We start from the raw sequence: 24723 nt of genomic DNA, 5'->3' as shown, positions 1-24723 counted from the left end.
AAAAAGTATTTCCTTAGATTACTCATGAGCCTATTACCTCTCAACTTCTAGCTTTCACCATCACCTTTTTCACCTGTTTGACCATCTTCAGATCATCACATGCTATCTCACCCCATGAATGTATATGAATAATGATACATAAATCTATGTCTCTTAAGAGTCACAAAATCAACCTTCTGAACTTCCTAGCATTAGCTGAAATGGAGAATCAGCAATTTTGACAGGGAATGCCAATCTGTGAGCTTAATCTCTTTATTACAAGGCCTCAAGGCTGAGTTTCCAATGTAATGTTCAGGTACTGTATTTTGATTTATTCACGTAATTTTGAGTCATTCACAATCTCAGTTTTCATATTAGCGGTGACAATTATCACACCTGTAAGTACACCACATCTAACACACTACCTCTATCCAATTCATTGGTCACACAGTCAAAGAAATTGATCAGATCTGTCTCTGACAAGATCTGCTTCTAGTGAATCTATGTTGCCTCGGCTCATATTCATGCTATGGGAGATAGCCAGTGATCTCCTGCAGTCTACTACAATATCAGTCTTTTAGTCCCTCTAGACCGGCACAGAAACGGATAGGTTTACGCTCCTCTGCCAGCAGGTGGAGACTGAGACACTGACTTTTGTCTACAGTACAAGTGGGCTGTGCCAAACCTATTACACTCAGTCTTAACAAATAGTTTTCTTTTTTTTCTGCTGTAGGTCTCTACTCTCCTTACCATATCTCTCCAAGTACTCATGTTTATGTTTTTGAATTCTGTTAACTGTGTGATCTTGCCAACACCAAAATGTTCCACCATCTTTCTTTGGCTGCTGCTCTTCAGGAAATGTAGAAGATTAACTTTTTCCTTCATTGTCAGCTCTTTGAGTTTTTCCTTTGGGCTATCATGTCTCGATTAACTGTAACATTTTTCAGTAATTGTAGGATGTACCTACAATTCAGACCAGTCCTTCACATTGAGGAAATCTTCAGCAACACATGATAAACAATAGGGTATTAGGCCTAATCCAACACGTGGTAATAATAAAACATGAAAAAAAAGAACTTACACTAAAGAAAAAAATAATACAACAAAGGGGCAAAGCCCACACCCTCTACGCCTTGGTGTAGAGTGGACTCAACTGGTCAAGTTATAGAGGGTAAATTAATATTGTGTGTCACAGTCCAAGTGGTTGAGATACAACTTACAGAGATGGTCAATAAATAGAGATCAGACTTCCATTGAGTACATGGGGTGCATGACCGTCTATGAAAATTAGGCCAACTTAAGGAGGTGGTCAATGCAGGGAGGTGGTCAACTATGGAGGTTTTACTGTAATTAACTTTAAATCTGCATATACATAAACTCTGATATAAGTTATAGCACATGTGGTTGAATTGACCATAAAGGGAGGGAAGAGGATTTTAAAAAATAGAAATTATACCAGTATTCCTAATTACACAGTAGTCTATGCCATTTGAAAACAGGGTAATGGAAAATATCAGCTTGAACATACATGTACTTACAGAGTGCAACAGTATTTTGCACTGTCACCACATTAATAAACTCAACAGATCACTCAAGTAACCATTCTTTCGATTCTATTAAAACAGAATTCTATTAATTGAAATGGAAAGGGAAATTAGCAGATAAAAAGACTGCTTGAAAATTCCTTACACCCAGACATCTGTCACTGCATCATAGAGATAAGTGTTAAAATTAAGGGAATTACTTTCACACTACACTTTATCACCTGAGAGAAAATGATACTCTATAGTACACAAACTAAACTGGGATATTATGAGATTTCCAGCTGTGGGATGAGACAAACCTCCCTTCGCTAGGCCTAAATCATGTACCACTAACGCTCACATGTGCTTAAAATGCAAGATAAAATCATTTTGTTGCAAAACTCCAATAAGCAGCTTTATTTCCAGACCAACTGAAAAAAACATTCACCATTTGGGTGCTCTTCTAAGAATGTCTCTCTGGGTGCTCTTCCACCTCCAACATCATAAAAACATTTTCATCTTTTTTCTCCATTGTTTCCTCTTCTGTGCCACCATTTTTCTCTTCCTCTTTAACACTCACAAAGCTTCTTGCAGATAGTTTTCGCATTTTAATGTTTGGAAGTTTCTTCAGATCAGCATTCCATTCCCTTAAATGAGGAAAGAATACAATGATCACACAACTACTACTATTATTTATTATTTCTATAGTGCTACCAGATGCACGCAGCACTGTACATTAAACACAGGGAAGGAGAGAAATAACAAATGAAAAATATATAAACGATCTATTCTTCCCTCAGTTATCTATCAAAAGTCACACACAGAGAAGGAAACTGCACTGTATTTGGCTAAAACATACTGAAGCAATCCAAGGAACAATTCACTCATGCCTGTTTAATTCCAGATACGTTTTATCTGCCTAATATATTTAGCACCTACCACTCTTAAGACAATTTAACGTTGAGTCAGTAATACTTTGGAGAGAAATAGAAGTGTCTTTCTTATTCTAACCTAAATCAAAAGGTTGAGACCTTGTCTAATCTGAAGGAATAACAGAACATTATAATTCTTGTACAAAAAAAAATGCCTAAGGGAAATACAACCCACTTATGTATGGTAAACTTTCAGAATTTCACTGTTAATTCGGAACTATTAAGAATCAACTTTGATATTTGAGTCCTGAATTCAAAGTCCAATATTAAACTTTTCTTTAGGTTTATACGAAAGCCTCAGCCCCACCACTGTAATGAGTTTTGGCAGCAGGAAAACTTACATGGCTCTCATCACCGGCTTTCACACCTGTAGATCTAATTTTCAATTATTTAGTAATTCTCTTTAATATTATTCCTCAACTCTAATAAAAGTCCAGTGTAATCATGTTTCGCACGCCTGTGCTTTATCAAGGGTCTCCCGAGGGTGTCACTGTTAGGAGAGAAAGTAGCACAGAGAGTCGGATGATAAGTGACACCCTCGGGAGACCCTTGATAAAGCACAGGCGTGCGAAACATGTCGGGTCGTCTCTCCCAAGTCATGTTAGCCTAAACATAAGTGGCTTAAGTTCTTATATAATGATTACACTGGATTTTTATTAGAGTTGAGGAATAATATTAAAGAGAATTACTAAATAATTGAATATCCACTACATAGAGGGTGCTTCATGCCACATGTATTTCGATCCTTTCTAACCCGATTGACCTTGGCATAAATGTAGTGGATATGACATAAATAAAAAGTAAGAAGAGTTGATTTGTTTTCCAGATTCAATTTATATTGTTCTAGTTCAAACTACTCTCATTAACACATTACCCTTTGAAGATGTAACTCTAGGTTTTTAAGTACTTACTCGTTAGAAAAGATTGAACATTGCCCCCAAAACAATAAACCGCTGAATGTTTTATAGTTTGTCTCTTCAAACAAATTTGGAACTTAACATATTCTCAGTTCTCTTTATTGGGTTAAACTCTTGCCAACCTTTATCATTTCAATCTTATAAAAATGTTGAACTCCCTCCCCCTCCCATCCTCGTCAGTGTTCTCCACAGAAATTTTTTCCAGCTGGGTGGCAGGAAAAAAGTAGCCGGGTAGGGCGGGATGGGGAAATTTGGTGGTGGGGAAAATTAAACCCCTCTTTTACTAAGGTGCGCCAACATTTTTATCACGAGCAAACTCCCGCACTATGCAGGAAAACTAACACCAGCTCAATGCTGGCATTAGCGTCTAGCGCACGTGGTAATTCTGCACGTGCTAAGCACACGCTAAAACCATTTTCGCAACTTAGTGAAAGGAGCCCTAAATGTGTACTATTTTAATTAGTTAATTATTATTATTTTCCAATGCTCAATATGACTTCCTTTTTTAAGGTTTGACACTTGTGCCAGAATATTTTTACTAAATTTAAGAAGCATCCAATGCTAGAAGGGAATAATTAGATATCTGCCCTCTTTCAAATGGTATAGAGGTTTAAAAAAAGGGAAAGGCATTAATGAAGTCATTAGGTTCAATTTAGCCATTTATTTCTGCATGAATTTAAACAACTAAAAAAAAAAAAAAAGATAAATATAGCTCATCCAGTCATACAAGAATGGCTCTACAGCAGGAGTGCCCTGCCCCCTCTTTATTTCTGCCTTTCTTTCTCTCTCTCTCCCCCTGCCTGTCTTTCTTTCTCTCTCTCTTCCCCTGCCCCCCCCCCAAGCTATTGTGCCGATTTCTCCACTTCCCCGATTCTTTTCCTACCACCTAAGCCACCACACCAATTTCTCACTTCCCTGAGCTAGGCCAGGCACGTACAAGCGCCAGTCTCACAAGACTTCACCTCTGACGTCGGGGGAGGGGAAGGGAAGGGACGTGCAGTAGCGGGGGGGGGGGCAGGAAAGGAGCCGGGGGGATGGAGAGGGGGCCAGCTGCCAGCACCCACACCAAGATGACACCCGGGACGGACCGCACCCCACCCCCACCTCCCCTTACTATGCCACTGATTTTAAGACAGAAGATAACAGGTAATGAAACTATTTATTTCATAACAAGGGTCTGAAGGAAAAGTTGGTGGTTGCATGGGATCTGCAGTACTCTTTCAGGAAAGAAAATGTGAAGGCTGGATGTACCAATTAGTTATTTGCTACTATATTCTATGGGGCTAATACTCAGACTCATTTATATGAGTTAGTGGTGGGTAATGAGCACACGAGCACAAATTTTGATGTTAACACATAAATCTCTACATGTGCAACAGCCTAGTTATTTAAATTCTTTAACTATCCCACACTCTCCATTGCGCATATTAAGATCGCTTCTAGATAACAGGTTGGTAATTCCATCCGTTAGAAGGACTAAAATGGGAATTCACTTGGTCCAAGGGTTTTTCTATCTGGTACCTAGTATATGGAATCAACTTCCAAGTCAGATTTGTTTAGAACCTAATCTAAAGGCTTTTAAAACGCTTTTTGAAAACACATTTTTTCAGATTTTTGGACGATATTCCCCAAAATGATCACATTTACTGATCTTCTTTGGCAACTACCGTGAGCTTACCTGCAAATGCGACAGGATATATTTTGTTAGGTCTGTCCTGTTTTTAATGGAGTTCTTTTATTAATTTTATTTATTAATTTGTTTTATTGTTAACCACTGAGAACTAATGTATACTGTGGCAGTAAATCAAATTTTAACAAACATGAACAAGTGTGTGTGTGTGTGTGTGGGGGGGTTAAATTACATCTGCTGGATGAATAAATTTGAACCATGTAAGTCACTATGGAGATGCTTAGTTTTAGGCATTAGGAAGGTACCTAAATGGCAGTATTCTAGTCATTTATACATGTAAATTGCCTCTTACAGAATACCAATTAGTGTATGCCATGATTTGATGACACCTAATCTGCTGATGGGCGTGCGCATAGATATGCAAGTAAATTATAGCATGCAATCATTTATAGAAACATGATGGCAGATAAAGGCCAAATGGCCCATCTAGTTTGTCTATCCACAGCATTCACCGTCTCTACATCTTCCTAAGAGATCCCATGGGATTATCCCATTCATAAAAATGTATATTTTGTAGCTACAAGATTATCAACTTTTTTTTTTTTTTAAATCATAGGCTATGCCTTCCTCACACCCATATACAGTATATTTTATACTCGATGGAGACTGCCCCAACTTTGTTGGTTGGGCTCAGAACTTTTCAGCGGCCCCTCATACAGATGTTTCAGAATCTTTATCTTCATTGCAAGTGAATAATGAATTCCAAGCAGAAGCAATGTGCCGTCACTGAGTTCTTCTTGACGAAGGAGGGTTGCAGGCTGTTCGACATCCACAGAAGACTACAGAATGTTTATGGCAAGACCAATGTGCACAGATGGATGAAGATGTTTCAAAGAAGGGGAAACCAGCATTGTGAACAGACCACGCGTGCCTCCAGAAGATAGACACTGCTGTGTGCCTTGTTGAAGAAGACATTCAGGTATTCCAGGGATTTTGATGGAGTCAGCTGAATCTTTCGGAAATTCACTATCCAACCCATGTTTTGCAGAATTCGGCCCACATGAGCTACCTCTTGCCCTCCTTCAGTGAACAACGAAGCCCTGATCAGCCAGTCGTCTAGGTATAGATGAACCTGGAGACCCATCCTGCTCAGGTGGGCAGCTACCACTACCATCACCTTGGTAAACATGCAAGGCACTGTAGCCAACCCAAAGGGAAGGACCAAGATCTGGTAATGATTTTCCACAACAAACTTCAGGAACTTTCTGTGATCCTGAAATATGGGACTATGCAAATAGGCCTCTGTCAGATCCAAAGAGACTAGGAACTGCCTTGGTGCAACTGCCACTATGACAGATTGAACTATCTCCATGTGGAAGCATGGAACTTTGAGGACTGCATTGATGTAAGATCCAGAATGGATCTCCAATCGTTTCAGCCCGAGCCCAAATATTTGGGCAATATGGGCTCTATCGCCTGAATATCCAACAATCTCCACCCTGCCTGCTCTATTGCCTGAATATCCAACAACCTCCACCCTGCCTGTTTTTCTAATTGGCTAACTAAGGAGTCCACGAACCAGTCCGTTAAAGGCCGGGCACATTCCAGCTTGTAACCGCTCTGAATGATTTCCAGTGCCCAACAGTCTGACGTTATCTGTACCCAAGTCTGCACAAAGGCCAAGAGTTGTCCCGCTATCTTGAGGGGAACTGCTCTAAACCTGGTGTCATTGTGACTTTTTGGAGGTTGAAGCAGGATGGGAACTAGAGGCCTGATTTTTGTTTGGGCCCTGAGAACCTCCATCTGGATATCCAAGAGGCAGCTCCTGCTGAATACTGCCTAGAAAGCCTGGAGCCACAAAAATTAGAGTGCCCTGAGCTTCTAGAGATTCTGGGCCTGCTGTCAAGAAGACTTTGTTCAACAATCTGCAACAGCATTTGTCCCTTGAAAGCAAGTCTGCTGAGAGTAGCCTTGGAGATGGAGTCACCAGCCCATTGCTTGATACAGAGCATTCTGTGAGCTAAGAATGAATAATACGAAACCTTGCTCATGCCTCTGATGATATCAAACAAGTCATCTGCCACGTAATCCACCCCTGCTAATAATAAATGGGGGTAAAGGCTCATCCCCTCAAGACTCCGCAACGTGGTATGACAGGCACGGGTCACAAAAAAACAGCCACTGTGGCCGCTTTGATTCCTAAAGTTAAAGCCCTGAATTGTCTTTTCAGAATCACATCCACTCTGCGATCCTGCATATCCTTTAACACCACGCCTCCCTCACTTGGCAAAGATGTGTATTTGGTAACCTATTCTACTAAGGAATAAACCTTGGGCTGAGCGAACAGCTGGTAACACTTCTGGCCATCGGATACAGATAAGACTTAGTCCTGGCTACATTAAAAGACCCTTCAGAGGCATTCCTGTGCTCCGTGACTAATACATTGATATCAGGATGCCAGGGAAACGTAAAAGACTGGGCTCTCACTCCAGTCATAATAGAGGAGTGAGAAGAGGAGACCTGCTGGGAGTTCAAGTTTAACTCCCATACAAAATTGGTAATAAGATCCAACAGAGCTGAGAGTTTGAACAGATGGAGGACTGTGGGATCATCCTCATGAATAGCAGATTGAGGAGACTTTTTCCCTAAATTGTGCTTGCATTTCGCAAAAATACCATCCGCGTCCAGTTTAGGCGCCCCGGATGGAATAATCACGACTCTGGTGGAATGAAAAGGCATTAGGGCCTCTCAGGAGGAGGGGAGCGTGGGATCTGCTCATGTCTCACCCCCCCCCTCGTGGCCCGTAGCACACAGGATAAATGGCCTCAAATCCAGCCGCCATCCGCTGCATCTAAGGCATGAATCCATGCCATCCGGTCCTGAGGTGGCCATCTGTGAAGTTTGGAGGAAAAACAAAGCTTCTAAGACCAAAAAATATACTTTTAAAAACTTTAAAAAATCCAAGATGGCCGCTGCTGATTTTTGACAGAAAAATGGCCGTTAAAAACACAGGAAAACGCTAAAAATGGCAATTTTAGGATTTATAGGGCATGCAGGGGACCCCCCAAAACCCCGATTTGAGGACCCCCCAAAATCGGTAAAGTCTGTGACTCACAGACACCACAGACATGTGTTGCAATGCATTTCAATATATCAGTGCTCCAACCTGGACCCTATATGTTTATATATTTTTTCTAAAGGAAGCCTCAGCCCCACCACTCCACCGCATAAGTTTTACCTTACTGCGAGAAGCTTTATGTGGCGCCTCATCATTGGCCGTCCTTGTTTTGTGTTGCTTAGTTATACCATATATCAGCTTTAAATAAATATTTGCATGTTTCAATAAATATAAGTTTTGCATTAAAGTGCTTGTGCTTTTGTTAGTATATTACTTAGCTTTATATTGTTGAGCTTGATTCACAGCCAAGAACTCAGGAGTCTGACCCGACATGTTTCGCATATAATGCTTTATCAAGGGTCCCCCTGAAATAAAACAGTATAAGGAGAAGTGCTGAGAAAATCCCTTCATACCCAGCTACCTATCCTAAATGTTTCAAACAATTACTATTGAATAACTCACCGAGTGTGCTGTCGTCTTCCGACTCCAAAAGTATGAGAAAGATGGCCTTTTTATACTCCTCCCATTGAACTCTTACAAGGTATCCTCCCCCTTCTTTTCCCCATTGGCTAGAATGTTATCCTATCAATAATTTCCACTCTGTCCCCATTCAATCCTCTAGATTCCTATCAATGACATCCACTCAATTTCTGCATTCAGTCCCCTAGGTGTTACCATATCAAGTGAATAAATAAATCTCTGTTCATTCCAGTTTAATCTTTTTTGATCTCTCCCTCCATCCCTTCCCACAATCTTGCTGATGACCCGCCAACAATATAAAGCTAAGTAATATACTAACAAAAGCACAAGCACTTTAATGCAATACTTATATTTATTGAAACATGCAAATATTTATTTAAAGCTGATATATATGGTATAACTAAGCAACACAAAACAAGGAAGGCCAATGATGAGGTGCCACATAAAGCTTCTCGCAGTAAGGTAAAACTTTTGCGGTGGAGTGGTGGGGCTGAGGCTTCCTTTAGAAAAAATATATAAACATATATGGTCCAGGTTGGAGCACTGATATATAGAAGATATTTGTGCATGTATAACACTATTGAGAAATACTTATCTGGACATTTAAATAAGTCAGGCCATTCAATATTATACTGCAATGCATTTCAATGGCAGCTAGCAATACACAGTACAGGCATAGGAAGATCATTACCTCAGGAGCTGATTAAACTGGATATTTCAGATCTTCTGGCCACCTTAACTTCCCTGTCACTTCAGATTACGACCACCAGGATCCCTCAGGGAAATCAGTGAAGATACGCGGCGTGGTTCCAATCCCGGAGTACCTCTTTGGAACCACAACAGCCTGCGCTCTACCCCTTTACGGACAAACCAGGGGAGAGATGGCTCCCGAACCTGGAGACCCAATTCAATCTGCAGGCTGTCCAGAGAGCTTACTGCAGTTTCAGGCTTAAAGAGCACCCTCTAGAAGCAGACAAACTTTAAAATGTCTGCGATCTCCCGCCGAAGGATCACTCGCACAGAGTTAATCCGCAGCACGAGGGCAAACCCACAGTACCGAAGAAAATAAACGACTAGGAATTGAGAAATAAAATCATGAGCAGAAGAAAACTAGAAGTTCTCAGCAAAGGCTGCAGAATCAAACTGAACTTCAAGGGGACCTCACAGAGGGGGGTTGGTGTTATTTTTAAGTTCTGCAGCCAAGGCTGGAATGGATGCATTACCCGATAGTATACCCGATAGTTCAGGCTCCAGAGGGATTGTACAAGAAGCACACTCACCTGTCTGCGACCCTGCAACTCTGGAAAGGGAGGGCATGCTCTGAGACAGAAAGGGCATAGTAAGAGAACCTTCATCCTCTGAATCTCCCTCGGAAAGGTCCTCTAGCTTCTGGCCAGCTGCAGCCAGTGTGGCAAATGCACCCTTTTAGCCGCTGCCCCCTCAAGCACCCTTTTAGCCGCTGCCCCCTCAAGCACCTTTAGAAGCGCTGCCAGATTTCCCTTTGGTACTAGGGGATTGGTTCCCAATCCTTAAAAAAATGTTCATACAGGCTACCTAAATAGGTGCCCTGTAAAAGGGTAACTCTCCCAGCTACAAACTTCTGATAGGAGAGTCTGTGTCTTGTCCCAGGCAGAGCTGCCCCAGGAAAACTGGGGACTTCTGAAGCACCGATAAGCCTCAAAATCAGGATAAAAAACCACAAATAGCAAGCCAAAATCAGAACAGATTAAAAAGACACCTTCAACTTTCATGTAGGAGAAACAGCACAGCACAGCCCAGTGATACAGGAGGCAGCACCTAAAATTGAAGATGACACCTTCTACATAAACCCGCAAGTAGAGATGAATAACCCACTGGTTCAAGACTCGTATGCCTTTTGCACTAGAATGATTACGTTTGCTTGATACTTCTTGGATGTAAGGTCACTTCTTGATTCAAGTAGCTATTAACATGCAAAATTGGAAAACAAAACAAATAACTCACCTAAAAACTTTAAGATGTTTTGCATTCAGAAGGTCAGGAATCTCTAGAAGGGAGGCCAAGCAACAAAACATAAAAAATAAAAAATTAGATTTCAAAGCAACAACTAAGGATTAATCTTATAAATATTTTTCATGGCATAGATAATCATGATGAATAAACAGACTAAAAATCTAATATACAGTATATAATATTTGGATTTGTAAAAGACTAATTGTATTTGAAACATTACATTTTAAAGCAGCATATGAAAAAATGAATGAAGCCAACTGAAAGAGGCAGAAAGATCACCAACATCTCAGTAAACATCCCTGCAATTCATTACAACTCATACTCTAGACCAGGGGTGGGCAACTCCGGTCCTCGAGGGCCGGGATCCAGTCAAGTTTTCAGGATTTCCCCAATGAATATGCATGAGATCTATTTGCATGTACTGCTTTCAATGCATATTCATTGGGGAAATCCTGAAAACCCGACTGGATTCTGGCCGACCAGAGTTGCCCACCCCTGCTCTAAACCATCTAAAATAAAGAACGTACTCTTCACCTCCTATCTGCTAATCATAACCTTGAACCAAGAATATCCTATGCATATTACAACCCCCTTTTTAACTTTGATTAATACTGTAACAGTGAAACAAGAATAATGATATAACAGAGTAACTGCATAATGGTAATAATAAAGGAGTAATTAAATGATATTCATCCCCCTTCACAACCATCTTGCCAAAATAAGCAGGTCCAAAACTGATAAGGGCACATTTGTAAACAACTAATTCCAAAGAAACAAAATATATACTGTATAATATAACATATCCTTTGCAAAAGAGGAAAATCTCCCTCAACATCCTGGAACATTCTTCCATTTAACCAGTAAATGCTCCACACAGTATCTACCACATGTGATTGAAAAGAGCCATAATCATCATGCCCCTCCAGGTAACTCTACAGGAGACTTTGTCCTGGCAGCTGGAGAGTTCCATTTGTGAAAATATCATGCTTGCTTGTCCTCGGCAAAAACAAAGTTAGGTACCTATAGCAGGTCTTCCCCCAGGACAGCAGGCCATATAATTAGATGATTTTTGAAAGAAAAAAAATTTTGGACGTATTTTTCGAAAATATGTCTTGAGCTGGGTTTTTTGGGTTTTTTTTTTTTACTTTGGATGACTTGCGAGTTGGACGCAAACGGATTTAGACGTCCCTTTCGATTATGCTCCTCCACATATTTTTGCTTTAGGTTTATGTATAAGAAGAGGGGAAAAACCTCAGATGGCTCTTGTAACAAAGCTATATGTTTGCGTTGAGCTTAGACCTGTGCCATTCCATCTCAAAATTTGAAGTGGCTGGCGATGGAAGGAAGACTTGGGGCTCCTTTTACAAAGGTGTGCTAACGTTTTTAGTGCATGCACAAGATTAGCGTGCGCTAGCCGAAAAATTACCACCTGCTTAAACGGAGGTGGTAGCGGCTAGCGCGCGCTAAAACCGCTAGCGCACCTTTGTAAAAGGAGCACTTGGTTCCTTTTACATTTCCACTCCTTTTATATTTTCACTCATCCCCTGAAGAAGCCTAGGGTGAAATGGGTCCCATTGGAATCAGGTTTCTTCCAACCAAGTTAAGTCATTTTGTTTTGAATTCATACTTTGATGTGCCATATATAAAAAGAAAAATGAAAGTGGGTTTTTTAAAACAGATGATTAAAGAGATGTCCCATTCAATTGATCAACTTACTGCTGTTTGACATGATTTGAAGGTGTCTGAGGTCTTTTTCCCTCTTTTTATACATAAACCTATAGCAAGAATGCATAGTGAATAGTTCACAGTTTACTGACTTTTTTATATTGTAGATGTGACTATTTGAAATTGGGGATTCTTTGCAGCTCTACTCTTGATGTCTGTACCGAGACCACTGCTTTTTGACATATTTATTAATGATCTAGAATTTGGAATAACTAGTGAGATAATTAAATTTGCTGATAACACAAAGTTGATAAATTGCAAGAGGACCTTGTGAGACTGGAAGACTGGGCATCAAAATGGCAGATGACATTTAATGTGAGCAAGTGCAAAATGATGCATGTGGAAAAGAGGAATCTGAACTATAGCTGAGATCAGTGTTTTATTACTAGTCAGATGAGGAAGTATTTCTAGTCAGATAAGGTATTATACTGTTTAATAGATAGTTGAAAGAACATATGGTGCAGAAATGGAGTAAATATAGCATTACATTTCTTAAAGAGGAAGGCTCATGCATAGGCAGAACACTGTTTGGTTTGAGGGGGACCTAGGAGCCCCACCCTAGCTCCAGCGGAGTTCTACGACGTGGCCTCTCCCCAGCTCCTGACTTTCCACCCACCTCCTCCCAATGCTGTACTTTGAAATCTTTGAGCAGCTGCTGTGCAGCGTCAGTGAGCAGGCCTGCTTCCGGAAGTAGAATGAAGGTTTCTGGGGAAGGCCTGCTTGTTGACGCTGCACAGCAGCTGCCCAAAGATTTAAAGTATAATACCAGGAAACAGGTGGGAGGAGAGAGGGCGGCCACCAAACAGAGACCGCTAAACTTTGGGGAGGCCATGGCCCCTGTGGCCTCCCCTGTTCTGATGCCTATGGGCTCATGTGATGTGGTAGTTGCTTTCACTGATAATATATTTTCTACAGAAAGCCATGATGGTAAAATAAATGAGGAGAATAAGGTACATAGGGGTTGATGTGAAGATTAAGTTGGCCTAGACCAATTTCAGTTATGGAAGGTAAGAGGTCCTACATAAAGGAGCATCAGAAATACTTTAATAAATTTCATAATTTTTAATAAACACATTATGGGAGTAAAAATCCCTCAACTACCAATTTATCACCATTTATTTATCTTTAAATTTTATCTGTATGCATCAAGGCCATGGCCTAAATTTTTGTGATGCCACCCAAAATATTTCCTCCTAATCCTAACATGAAAAACATTTAAAGTATATTTGCAAGAAATGGCACAAATACCTTACATTTCAATGTAATTAGAATGGGGTAGAACAACTCAATATTTTAGTCATTTAGAGCAAGAATTCTCAATTTTAGTCCTCATAAACCTTAAGTGGGTCTGGATTTCAGAAAACCAACATCATTTATGCATAAAACTGCATTGGCATTGAGGTTGACAAGATGGTATTTGTATTTGCCGGCGTATAAGACGACTGGGCGTATAAGACGACCCCCCAACTTTTACAGTTAAAATATAGAGTTTGTTATATACTCGCCGTATAAGACTACCCCTTCTTCCGCACACCTTCTGCACAACAAATAAAACTTAAAAGTACATCAAAATTTATTTCAACAATTTTAATTAATTCACTAAAGCTGAATAGAACAATAAACCCATGGGAGCTGCCATGCTATTTGTTTTCTAAACTGTTAACCAAACTGAAACTGTCAATGATAGAAGGAAGATAACACATAGAGGGAGAGAGCAAGTGCCGGGCAAGTCCCTAGCAAGTTTGCTGGCATGACAGTTTCCCTTTAAAAGCCTTCAAAAGCCTCCTGTTCGCCCCCGCAACTTCCTTAAGGGCTAGACTCCACACACGGCCGCATGTGCGAGAGACGTAGTAAAGAGAAAAGGGGTGGGGCCAGAGCGCCGCTGCTTCCCGCTGCGCAGGATGAAGGAGCTGGCACCCTTGTCACACTGATGTCCCGCCATGGCCCCGCTGATATCCCGGCAGGTTTACTAGTACCATAAGCACCGTAAGGAGGTAAGGAAGGAGATGTTAGGGCATGTAAAGTAGAGAGTTGCGCGGGGACAGAAATCCCACCCGTCCCCACCCGTCCCTGCCAAAGTCCCACCCGTCCCCACGAGGAATCCCACCCGTCCCCACCCATCCCCGCGAGGAATCACCTCCATCCCCACCCGTCCCCGCGAGGAATCCCCTCCGTCCCCGCCCGTCCCTATAAACTTCAGAAATAGTTATTTCATTTAATTATGCTACTGAATTAAAGGCTCTGGTAGAAACCCATTTACAAATAAGCAAAAAGACTTTATTAATTTGAAAATATTAATTGGGAAGAATACATACTTTGTAAACGGGTTTCTACCAGAGCCTCTAATGTTTATAAATTTTTATCAACACAACTAATATACTACTTTATCCTGAAGCAAAAAAAAAAAAAAAGAAATAGAATTCTTTTCCTACCTTTGTTGCCTGGTTTCTGCTTTCCTCATGTTCTCATTCAATTCCTTCCATCCACTATCTCTCTTCCTTCTGCATCTTCCATTTGCTCTGTTACTGTGCCTCTCCCTTTCTTCCCCCTTCCAAATTGGTCTGGCACCCATCTTCTTCTCTCTGCTCCCCCCATAGTCTGGCATCTGTCTTCTTCCCTGCCAGCGTCTTCTCCCTACTCTCTCTTCCTCATTTCCTTTGTGTCCTTCTCCCCCCCATCTTCCCCATGTCCTTTCAGCGTCCTTCTCCACCCCTTTGTCTTCCCCATGTGCTTTCAGAGTCCTTCCCCCCCGCCCTTCCCATGGCCTTTCAGCGTCCTTCTCCACCCCTTTGTATTCCCCCATGTGCTTTCAGCCTCCTTCTCCCTCCTCTGTCTTCAAGTGCTTTCAGAGTCCTTCCCCCCCCCTCCTGTCTTCACCATGGCCTTTCAGCGTCCTTCTCCCCCCCCTCCTTCTCTACCGCCCCGGGTGCAGCACAGCCGGCCAGGTCCCCTTACTTTTGTGGCACTTCCCCGACCGACCGACAACAGCCCCGGTCCGACAAACCTCCCTGCCCTTAACCGCGAATCTAAATTACCTTCTTACAGCTGCTGTAAGAAGGTAATTTAGATTCGCGGCTACAGGGCAGGGAGGATTGTCGGACCCGGGCTGTTATCGGTCGGTCGGGGAAGTGCCACAAAAGTAAGGGAATCTGGCCGGCTGTGCTGCAACCGGGGCGGGGCGGGGCGTGCCGCCCCTCTCCCTTGGTAGCCACTCGAACCGCGAGGCTACTCTCCTTCTCCTTATCTGCCCTGCCTGCAGCACAGAGCCGAACGGAAGTCTTCCCGACGTCAGCGCTGACGTCGGAGGGAGGGAGGGCTTTATTTAAGCTTTGTTTAAGCCCTCCCTCCCCTCCGACGTCAGCGCTGACGTCGGGAAGACTTCCGTTCGGCTCTGTGCTGCAAGCAGAGAAGGTAGGGAGAAGAAGAGCCGCGTACATCCAGAAGACTGAGTACATCCAGCCCCGCAGAAGCCCCGCGACCCTCGGAGGCGTCCTCATGGGATCCCCGCGACCCTAGGGGGCGTCCCCACGGGATCCCCGCGACCCTAGGGGCGTCCCCGTGCAGCTCTCTAATGTAAAGTAAGGGCATGTAAACAGTACCCGGCGTATAAGATGACCCCCGACTTTGGGGAGGATTTTAAGGTACTGAAAAGTCGTCTTATACGCCGGCAAATACGGTAACTTGGGAATCAAGTGCATATATTCTTCTTTTTCAAAATCTGGGAATGGTCAGCACATTACTTTTGCTTAAGCATTTTGATACTAAGAAAAATTAGAATTCAGGATGAATGGAGTTAATAGGTATTCTTGATGCATAGACCAAAAAAATCTAAGTGCAGCATCCATATTTAGTGCCTTTCAAGTAAATGGATACAGTAGAGATACATGATGTCCTAATTTAAAGAGATTTCAATTTATTTATTTTTAGGACCGGCATATTCAATGATCCTTACTTAGATAGACTGACTGAGCATCTTAGCACAAAATAACCAGAAAAAGTATCCACTTATTTTACTATGCCAGAACACTGGCTCAATTTTGGCTGAGTCAAGCTAGTTTGTATGTTCAACCATCCTCAAAATCCAAATTAGGGACAATGAGGCCTGTAACTGAGCACCACTCTTGAAATATCAAAAGATCACATACAGCATTAAGAATACAGGTATAATGATGGTAAAGTCTGAGTGAGGAACACTGAAGAAAAAAGACATTGGGGTTGTCTGTTTCCATTCTATATGGGAATCTGTATATGCATCCACACAAAATGAACAATTCACCGCTAGACAGACTGAATGGGTCATTTTCAATGCTCCCTTTCAGGAGTGGCCTGGTGCATGCAAATTTTGTTTCATGTGAGCAACAAGTTCAAAAAAACCAACAATTTTTGATCCCAGTATTAGCAATGCATTTCTGTATATAGCACAAAAAAACCATCACACATATGGTAACTAATTTATTTTATTTTCTTTTTTTATAGTTTAATTTTGTTTGAAAGTCAGGACGGGTCAGTATTTTTGTAAGTGACCATACAACCACCATGCACTCAGCTTAGAGAGAAGATAACATCATTTCTGTGTTTATCTTCCCTTATTTACTATCTTACTATGTAACATTCATTGGGCCAGGTGCAGTGCTGCCTTGTGGGTAGAGAGGAAAGAAAAGTACAATTATGTTTCCTTACACGGCTATACAACAAACTGACAGAAATGAGATTTATAGGGAATAGCTTTAATCCACCTCAAGTTTCTCAGTTTTCATTCTTGGTTAAGAGGAGATGGTTACATACCTGTCCCAGGCCCCTCATAAAGTAATCTTTCACGTTCTATGGTTTGTCTAATAACAGTTTCTCTGGAATTGTGTTGTCTTCCTTGTCTGCTCTTGATGCTATTATGCAGTTCAATCTGCTCCAACTCTCCATCAAACCGGTGTAAATATCTAAAAAAAACAGCAGAGGTATAGGTATATAAACCTCTTAAAAACTTTTGAAATTAAGTCAGTCATGCAACCACTTCTAAAAGATGGATTGTAGATCCCAATAAAATTTGAAGGAGTTTCCCCAGTAAATACAGTGTTTTTTCTGAATATGAAAATTTTATCAGGCAAGAACATTTTAGTACTTGGAATATCAGCATTTGGAACAGGGACACTTTGGTACTATGCTTATATTCTTCTGTAAAAATTAATTAAATGATTTGATAATCCTCATATCAACATTTCTGATAGAACACAAAACAAGATCAAAATAGCACCTTTCATTTCCACATATCAGACAATATAGAAGTTAATGGGAATGCGCATGCAAGTATTTTGTATCAAAAAACATAGCAAAAACTAGTAAAAAGTTAACCAACACAGCTGCTCAGAGCAATCTTCAGCATCATCATCCATTCCAGTCAAGAAAATGTAATATCAAATAGTGTTAACTCTGATCTAGCAAGTAGCAGCATATAACAAGTATAGGTTTAAACATGTAAATATGTCTGTGTAATAAGACAAAAATATAACTACTTAAATTTTTAAAAAAATAAAAATCTTGTAATGTATACTTTTAGCTTTCTCATCATTCTGTTGTGGTTTCTTGATACATTGTCTCCTCATTCAACTTCCTTGCTCTTTATTAATATCTATGTTCTCTCTCTTTCCTCATCACCCGGCAGCTATTTTCTCTACCTTTGTCTCTTCTCTCATTATCTTTACCTCTCTCTGCTTGTCTGTCATCTTCCCAAATTTCTATTAAGCATATTGTACCTTTCCCTCATCCCTTCTTATATTTGGCCTCTCTCAATCACTTTCCTTCATTGAACTAATCAGTCCTGTTTTTCTCTTTTTATCTGCCATTTTACCATCAGCTTTTCATTTTCCATTCTAATCTACCCATTCATTCATTTCCATTTCCCATTCTAATCTACCCATTCATTCCTAATCTCTTATTTCTATATCACTCACATTCCCTCCAGCTTCTTGTACTTGTTTCACCCAGTCCCTAACCTATTTCTACTGATCTGATCTGCGGGGAAGCAGTTGATTCCAGTGGCTCGGTATGAAGTGGGAGTAGGAACATCTTTTGGCAGTTTGCAGTTGAAGGACACAACCAGGGGGCGTTTTGAGGCATATTTCATCTTGGGAACGGAGGGACCCGTTTGGCATGTACGGAAGAAGCTTAGCCATCATCCAGCCTGATGCCATGTTGTGCAAGGATTTGAATGCTAGCATCAGGCTCTTGAAGACACAATGTTTGAATACAGGCAGCCAGTGAGCCGATGCTAGAGCCTTGGAGACAGGGCTGATTATATTCCTATGGGCATCTTAGAATTTAGCACATGCTAATCATTAGCACCCATCTATCCAGCCCCCCAGTTCCCTTTTGCCTCTTGTCATCTCTACACCATGCAGATCCTTCATGCTATCTCTAACCTTATCCCATGGATAGACGCGACTCACTTGTTTACTCTCTCCAAAAATACTAGGACTAGAGGACATGCAATGGAAAGATTAGGTTCTTACGTCGGTAATCTTTTCTAGTATACAGACACACTATTCCTGAACCTGTGGGTAGTCAATCCCATCTCATGAGAATTCTTGTAGGGAGTTTTATTAGAATTCTTTGCTCCGTCTACTATCCATCTGGGGTGTCCTCCAATTCTTCAGTTCATAACAAAGCGGATGGTCAGCTCTGGAGAGGAAATTACAGGCAATAGGAATTAGGAATAGGAATTACAGGCACGAGGAAATAGAAGAGGGAGGAGTATGGGGATGATCCCCAAGCAATATGTCTATTCTGCTCATATCATTAAACATATTACATTACATTACAGATTTCTATTCCGCCATTACCTTTCGGTTCAAAGCGGATTACAAAAAGAGTTATGGAAGAAGGGTTACAACGTTAGATCAGAGAAGGTTTCCAAGAGAGGGAAAAGTAGGATCTGGGGTTAGGGAGGGGATGGTAAGAGGGGGGTTAAGCTTTATCATGGTATTAAGCTTTATTAAGGGATTTCTTGAAGAGTATAGTTTGTATTTCCTTTCTGAACATCTTGTAGTCTGGGGTTGTTGTCAATAGGTTGGAGACTTGGTTGTCTATCTTCGCTGCCTGAGTGGCCAGTAGTCCGTTGTATAGTTTTTTCCGTTTTACTTCTTTGATTGGGGGGTAAGTGAATGGGGTGTGTGTTTTTCTATGCCTGGTAGAGGTGGTTTGGATGAGGCGGTCGTTTAGGTAGGTTGGGCTGTCTCCATTTATAGTTTTAAATAGTATACAGTAGAATTTAAATTGTATTCTTTCCTGGATTGGAAGCCAATGAGAATTGATGAATGCCTCAGTAATGTGATCATGCTTTTTCAATGAATAGACGAGTCTCAGAGCTGTATTCTGAATTGTCTGTAGTTGTTTAATCATTATTGCAGGGCAGGGGAGGTAGAGGATGTTGCAATAGTCTAGGATACTTAGGATTAGAGATTGTACTAGGAGCTGAAATTGTGTTTTTTCAAATAATTTTCGGACTTGTCTAAGGTTTCTCATAACTGCGAAAGATTTCTGTATTGTTTTGTTAATTTGTGGTTGCATGGTGCAGCCTCTGTCAATAGCCATACCTAGAAGTTTTAGGGTGGTTTGCAAAGGGTAGTTGATAGAGTTGATTTCTTTTTTTTTTATAATTCTTTATTCATTTTAAAACTGACAAACAAGTGATAAACATTATAACAATACAATACAAATAAGATATACAACACTTGATATTCTTATACATATAATCCCTTAATGTAAAAATTATAACCCCTCCCACCCACCCACCTGTCTTTTAAAGAATATAACAATAATAAACCCAAATCAAATCATTATTTTAAAATATTAAGCATCCAATTTTCCCCCCTTCCCCCAACTAAATAGATGTAACAATCAAAAAGGAAAACAGTGTTCATTCATTACAATAATTTTCTAATGGCCCCCAGATCTTTATGAAGTTATTATAGTTACCTTTCTGTATAGCAATTGCTCTTTCCATTTTAAAAATAAGACAAAGTGAATTCCACCAAAATGAATAATTAAGATTGGTATAATTTTTCCAATTACTAGTAATTTGCTGAATTGCCACCCCCGTCATTATCAATAGAAGCTTGTTATTGTAGGATGAAATTTGAGATTTTTTCCTCATAGCCATACTGAACAGAATAGTATCATAAGACAAAGCAACATGATTTTCAAGTAAGCGGTTGACCTGCTTCCAAACTGAATTCCAAAATATTTTAATACATGGACAGTAAAAAAAGTAAATGATCCAATGTCCCTACTTCCAAATTACAATGCCAGCATCTATTAGACTTAGAGCTATCTAACTTTTGTAAACGAACAGGGGTCCAAAAAGCTCTATGCAACAAAAAGAACCAAGTTTGTCTCATAGATGCTGACATTGTACATTTCATTCTCCAAGACCAAATTTGTGGCCATTGAGATGCAAAAATTTGCTGCTTTTATCTCAATACTCCAAATGTCTTTAAGACCATTTTTTGGTTTTTTATTTACATATCCAGATAATAATTTATACCACAACGCGGCTTGATGTCCCAGGAAATCTGCTTGGAAACAAAGGAACTCCAGACTATATTGATTATTCAGATTTTTCCATTCAGGGAACCCTACCTGAATAGCCTGCTTCAGCTGTAACCATTTAAAACTTTGTGATTTATTAAGACCAAATCTTTGTTGCAACTATGAAAATTCAAGCAGTTTACCATCTGAAATAACATCATTCAGAGTTCGAATGCCTGCAATTATCCAATTTTTCCATAAGATTTTAGATCCGCCAATTTGAATCTTGGAGTTTATCCATAAAGATTGATTTGTAGATTTACTTATTGGAATAGGTGTTAAATTACTAATATATCTCAATGTTTTCCATGTATCTGATAAAATTCTGTTCTCCTTATATCTTCTAGGCATACTTATACTAGGCACATGAACCAAATTTAAGGGAAACAAGAGACGCCATTCTAAATATAACCAGTCCGGGGCATTCTCAAAGAGTTCTGGGAGGATCCAATACATACCTTGATGTAAAATATAGGCTTGATACCTATAGAAGTTAGGAAAATTTACCCCACCCTCCACAATTGATTTTTGAAGAGATACTAAAGCAACTCTATGCATTTTACCTTGCCAAATAAATTTCATAAGGATACCATTAAGCTTTTTATAAAAGGACCCATGAAAATAAATTGGTATCATACTCATTTGATAACAAACCACAGGCAATATCATCATTTTAATAGTTTGAACTCTCCCCCACCAAGAAATATATAAAGGATTCCACTGCTCACATAACTCTGTAACTTTTTTTATTAAAAGTTTTTCATTCTCTTTTACTGTGTCATCTAAATTATTTTTAATCATAATACCTAAGTATTTTAAGCTATCCTCCTTCCATACAAATGGAAAGGAATCAAATAATCCTTTAGAACAATACACATTTAAAGGCAGAATTTCAGACTTACTCCAATTTATTTTATAACCTGAAAATTTTCCAAATGTATCAATCAGTTCTAATAAACATGGAATGGTAGTTTCTGGATTCCTCAAATATAGCAGAATATCATCTGCATATGCTGAAGCTTTATATTCCCAATCAGAATAAGGAATACCCTGTATCCCCTTTGCTTGATGAATGGCTAATAACAAGGGTTCTAATACAATATCAAACAACAAAGGAGATAGAGGACAGCCTTGTCTAACTCCCCTTTGTAGCTTAAAAGTTTCTGATAAGTTATTATTAATATACAATCTTGCAGAAGGGGAGCTATACAATGTTTTAACCATTTGTATAAATCCAGGACCTATACCAAACCAATCTAATGCTTGATACATAAAATTCCATTCAACTCTACCAAAAGATTTCTCTGCATCTAAAGACACAGAAAAAGCCGGATTATTCATATTTTTGGTTAAATTTAGAATATGGAATGCTAATCTAGAATTATTAGAAGAATGTCTTTTAGCAACAAATACTGTTTGGTGCATATCAATAATATATGGGAGAGCTTTAGCTAAGTGCAAAGCCAATATCTTAGCCAGAAGTTTACCATCTACATTTATTAAAGAGATAGGCCTGTAGTTTGAAATAAAAGTAGGATCTCTATTTGGCTTAGGCAAAACAATAGTTAAGGATTCTGCCATAGTACCTGTAATACAACCGTTAGTAAGTTGTGACTGATATAAATTTAACAAATGAGGTAAGAGAAGAATTTTGAATGTTTTATAAAATTCTACTGTGTAACCATCACCATTTGGAGCGGATCCAACTCTAAGAGACTTCAACGCTGTTTCTAATTCTTTTAGAGATATCGGCGTTTCTAAACTTCCTTTTATATGAACCGGAACCTTAGGTCCAATAATTAAATTTAAAAATTCTAATCCATCCTTTTCCATGTCTGCATAGGGCTCAGAAGAGCCAATCTGATTATGTGTAACTCCTTTATCATCTATAATTGCCATGATGTTGTTCCTTCTTTTTTTAGTTTTAAGATAGTTTGCAAATAGTCTTCCCGCCTTATTAGAATTTCCATAATACAATGTTTGTTTGGAGAACAAATCTTTCCTAATTAATTTTGAAGATAGTTCATTATATTTACCTTTTACTTTTAAAAGATCCTGCAACATATTATGTTCCCATTTGTTAATTAATTTAGATTCCAAAATTTTCATTTCCTTTTCTAACTCTGAATATTGCTTTTTAAATTGCTTTCTAATATAAGCAGAATATGAAATAATCGAACCTCTTATGGTAGCCTTAAATGCATCCCATTAATTTTCCATGGAACTATCCTTTGATAAATTAAAAAGAAAAAATTCACTAATTTGTGACTTGCAATCCTCAATAAATTTTGTATCAGCAAGCATTGTATTATCAAATCTCCACACAGGTCTACTATACTCCTGTTGATCTATTTGAAGTTCAATCCAAATACCCGCATGAATAAAAAACGAAAACCTAGACTGCTTCTTCCTCGCAAAAACCTGGCTAACATCAGACACAGACCCAAGAATTACAGAAGTCTGCCCTCAGGGATACAAAATTACAGTGACCTACAGAGAGAAAAAAAGAGGAGGAGAATTAGCAATCTTAATCAGACTCCCTATCCCTAATATACTAGAAAAAACATCCACCCCATACATGGACCTTCTAGCATGTCAAATCTCAGACAACACACTAAAAAACTCACTAAATTGCATGCTATGTTACATAACACCGGGTAACTGGACCACGGTTAGGCCCGATTTTGAAAACTTCATATACCAAAACTCACTAACAGCAGCATAAAACCTACTCCTAGGAGATCTAAACCTACATCTTGAAGACCAATCACCCAAACCAGTAGATAACCTCCTTTCTTTTCTCAATGCCTTATCCTTCCAAATTTTAAACCCACAAACTACTCATGAGAAAGGACACCAACTCGATATCAAACCTTCATGACCCATCAAACATCTACTGCAGAAATTCAAACGTCTAATGGAACCTGGTCACCTTCCCTCTGGTCAGACCATTACTCATAACACCTTAACATAGTAACATAGTAGATGACAGCAGATAAAGACCCGAATGGTCCATCCAGTCTGCCCAACCTGATTCAATTTAAATTTTTTATTTTATTTTTTATTTTTTTTAATTTTTCTTCTTAGCTATTTCTGGGCAAGAATCCAAAGCTTTACCCGGTACTGTGCTTGGGTTCCAACTGCCAAAATCTCTGTTAAGATTTACTCCAGCCCATCTACACCTTCCCAGCCATTGAAGCCCTCCCCTGCCCATCTTCCACCAAACGGCCATACACAGACACAGATCGTGCAAGTCTGCCCAGTAACTGGCCTAGTTCAATATTTAATATTATTTTCTGATTCTAAATCTTCTGTGTTCATCCCACGCTACTTTGAACTCAGTCACAGTTTTACTCTCCATCACCTCTCTCGGGAGCGCATTCCAGGCATCCACTACCCTCTCCGTAAAGTAGAATTTCCTAACATTGCCCCTGAATCTACCACCCCTCAACCTCAAATTATGTCCTCTGGTTTTACCATTTTCCTTTCTCTGGAAAAGATTTTGTTCTACGTTAATACCCTTCAAGTATTTGAACGTCTGAATCATATCTCCCCTGTCTCTCCTTTCCTCTAGGGTATACATATTCAGGGCTTCCAGTCTCTCCTCATACGTCTTCTGGCGCAAGCCTCCTATCATTTTCGTCGCCCTCCTCTGGACCGCCTCAAGTCTTCTTACGTCTTTCGCCAGATACGGTCTCCAAAACTGAACACAATACTCCAAGTGGGACCTCACCAATGACCTGTACAGGGGCATCAACACCTTCTTCCTTCTACTGACCACGCCTCTCTTTATACAGCCCAGCATCCTTCTGGCAGCAGCCACTGCCTTGTCACACTGTTTTTTCGC

The 24723-nt window shown here is 40.0% G+C and overlaps 1 protein-coding gene across 4 annotated transcripts in view; it reads right to left on the bottom strand.

The window, feature by feature from the left end:
* Nucleotides 1-238: 238 nt before the first annotated feature.
* The window catches only part of TMA16 (translation machinery associated 16 homolog), a 68338-nt gene continuing 43853 nt past the window's right edge, over nt 239-24723 (bottom strand). For all 4 annotated transcript variants that reach the window (XM_033941776.1, XM_033941786.1, XM_033941767.1 and 1 more), the window contains exons 5-7: nt 17082-17230; nt 10563-10605; nt 239-2149 (exon numbers count right to left, since the gene is read on the bottom strand). In XM_033941776.1, coding sequence (XP_033797667.1) covers nt 1966-2149; nt 10563-10605; nt 17082-17230 — 376 coding nt within the window. In that variant the 3' untranslated portion in view covers nt 239-1965. The remainder of the gene's footprint in view (nt 2150-10562; nt 10606-17081; nt 17231-24723) is intronic.

The sequence above is a fragment of the Geotrypetes seraphini genome, chromosome 1 (genome assembly GCF_902459505.1).
Source record: "Geotrypetes seraphini chromosome 1, aGeoSer1.1, whole genome shotgun sequence".
Classification (NCBI taxonomy): domain Eukaryota; kingdom Metazoa; phylum Chordata; class Amphibia; order Gymnophiona; family Dermophiidae; genus Geotrypetes; species Geotrypetes seraphini.
The sequence above is the reverse complement of the archived record's forward strand: the minus strand, read 5'-3'. Positions and strand labels throughout refer to the sequence as shown.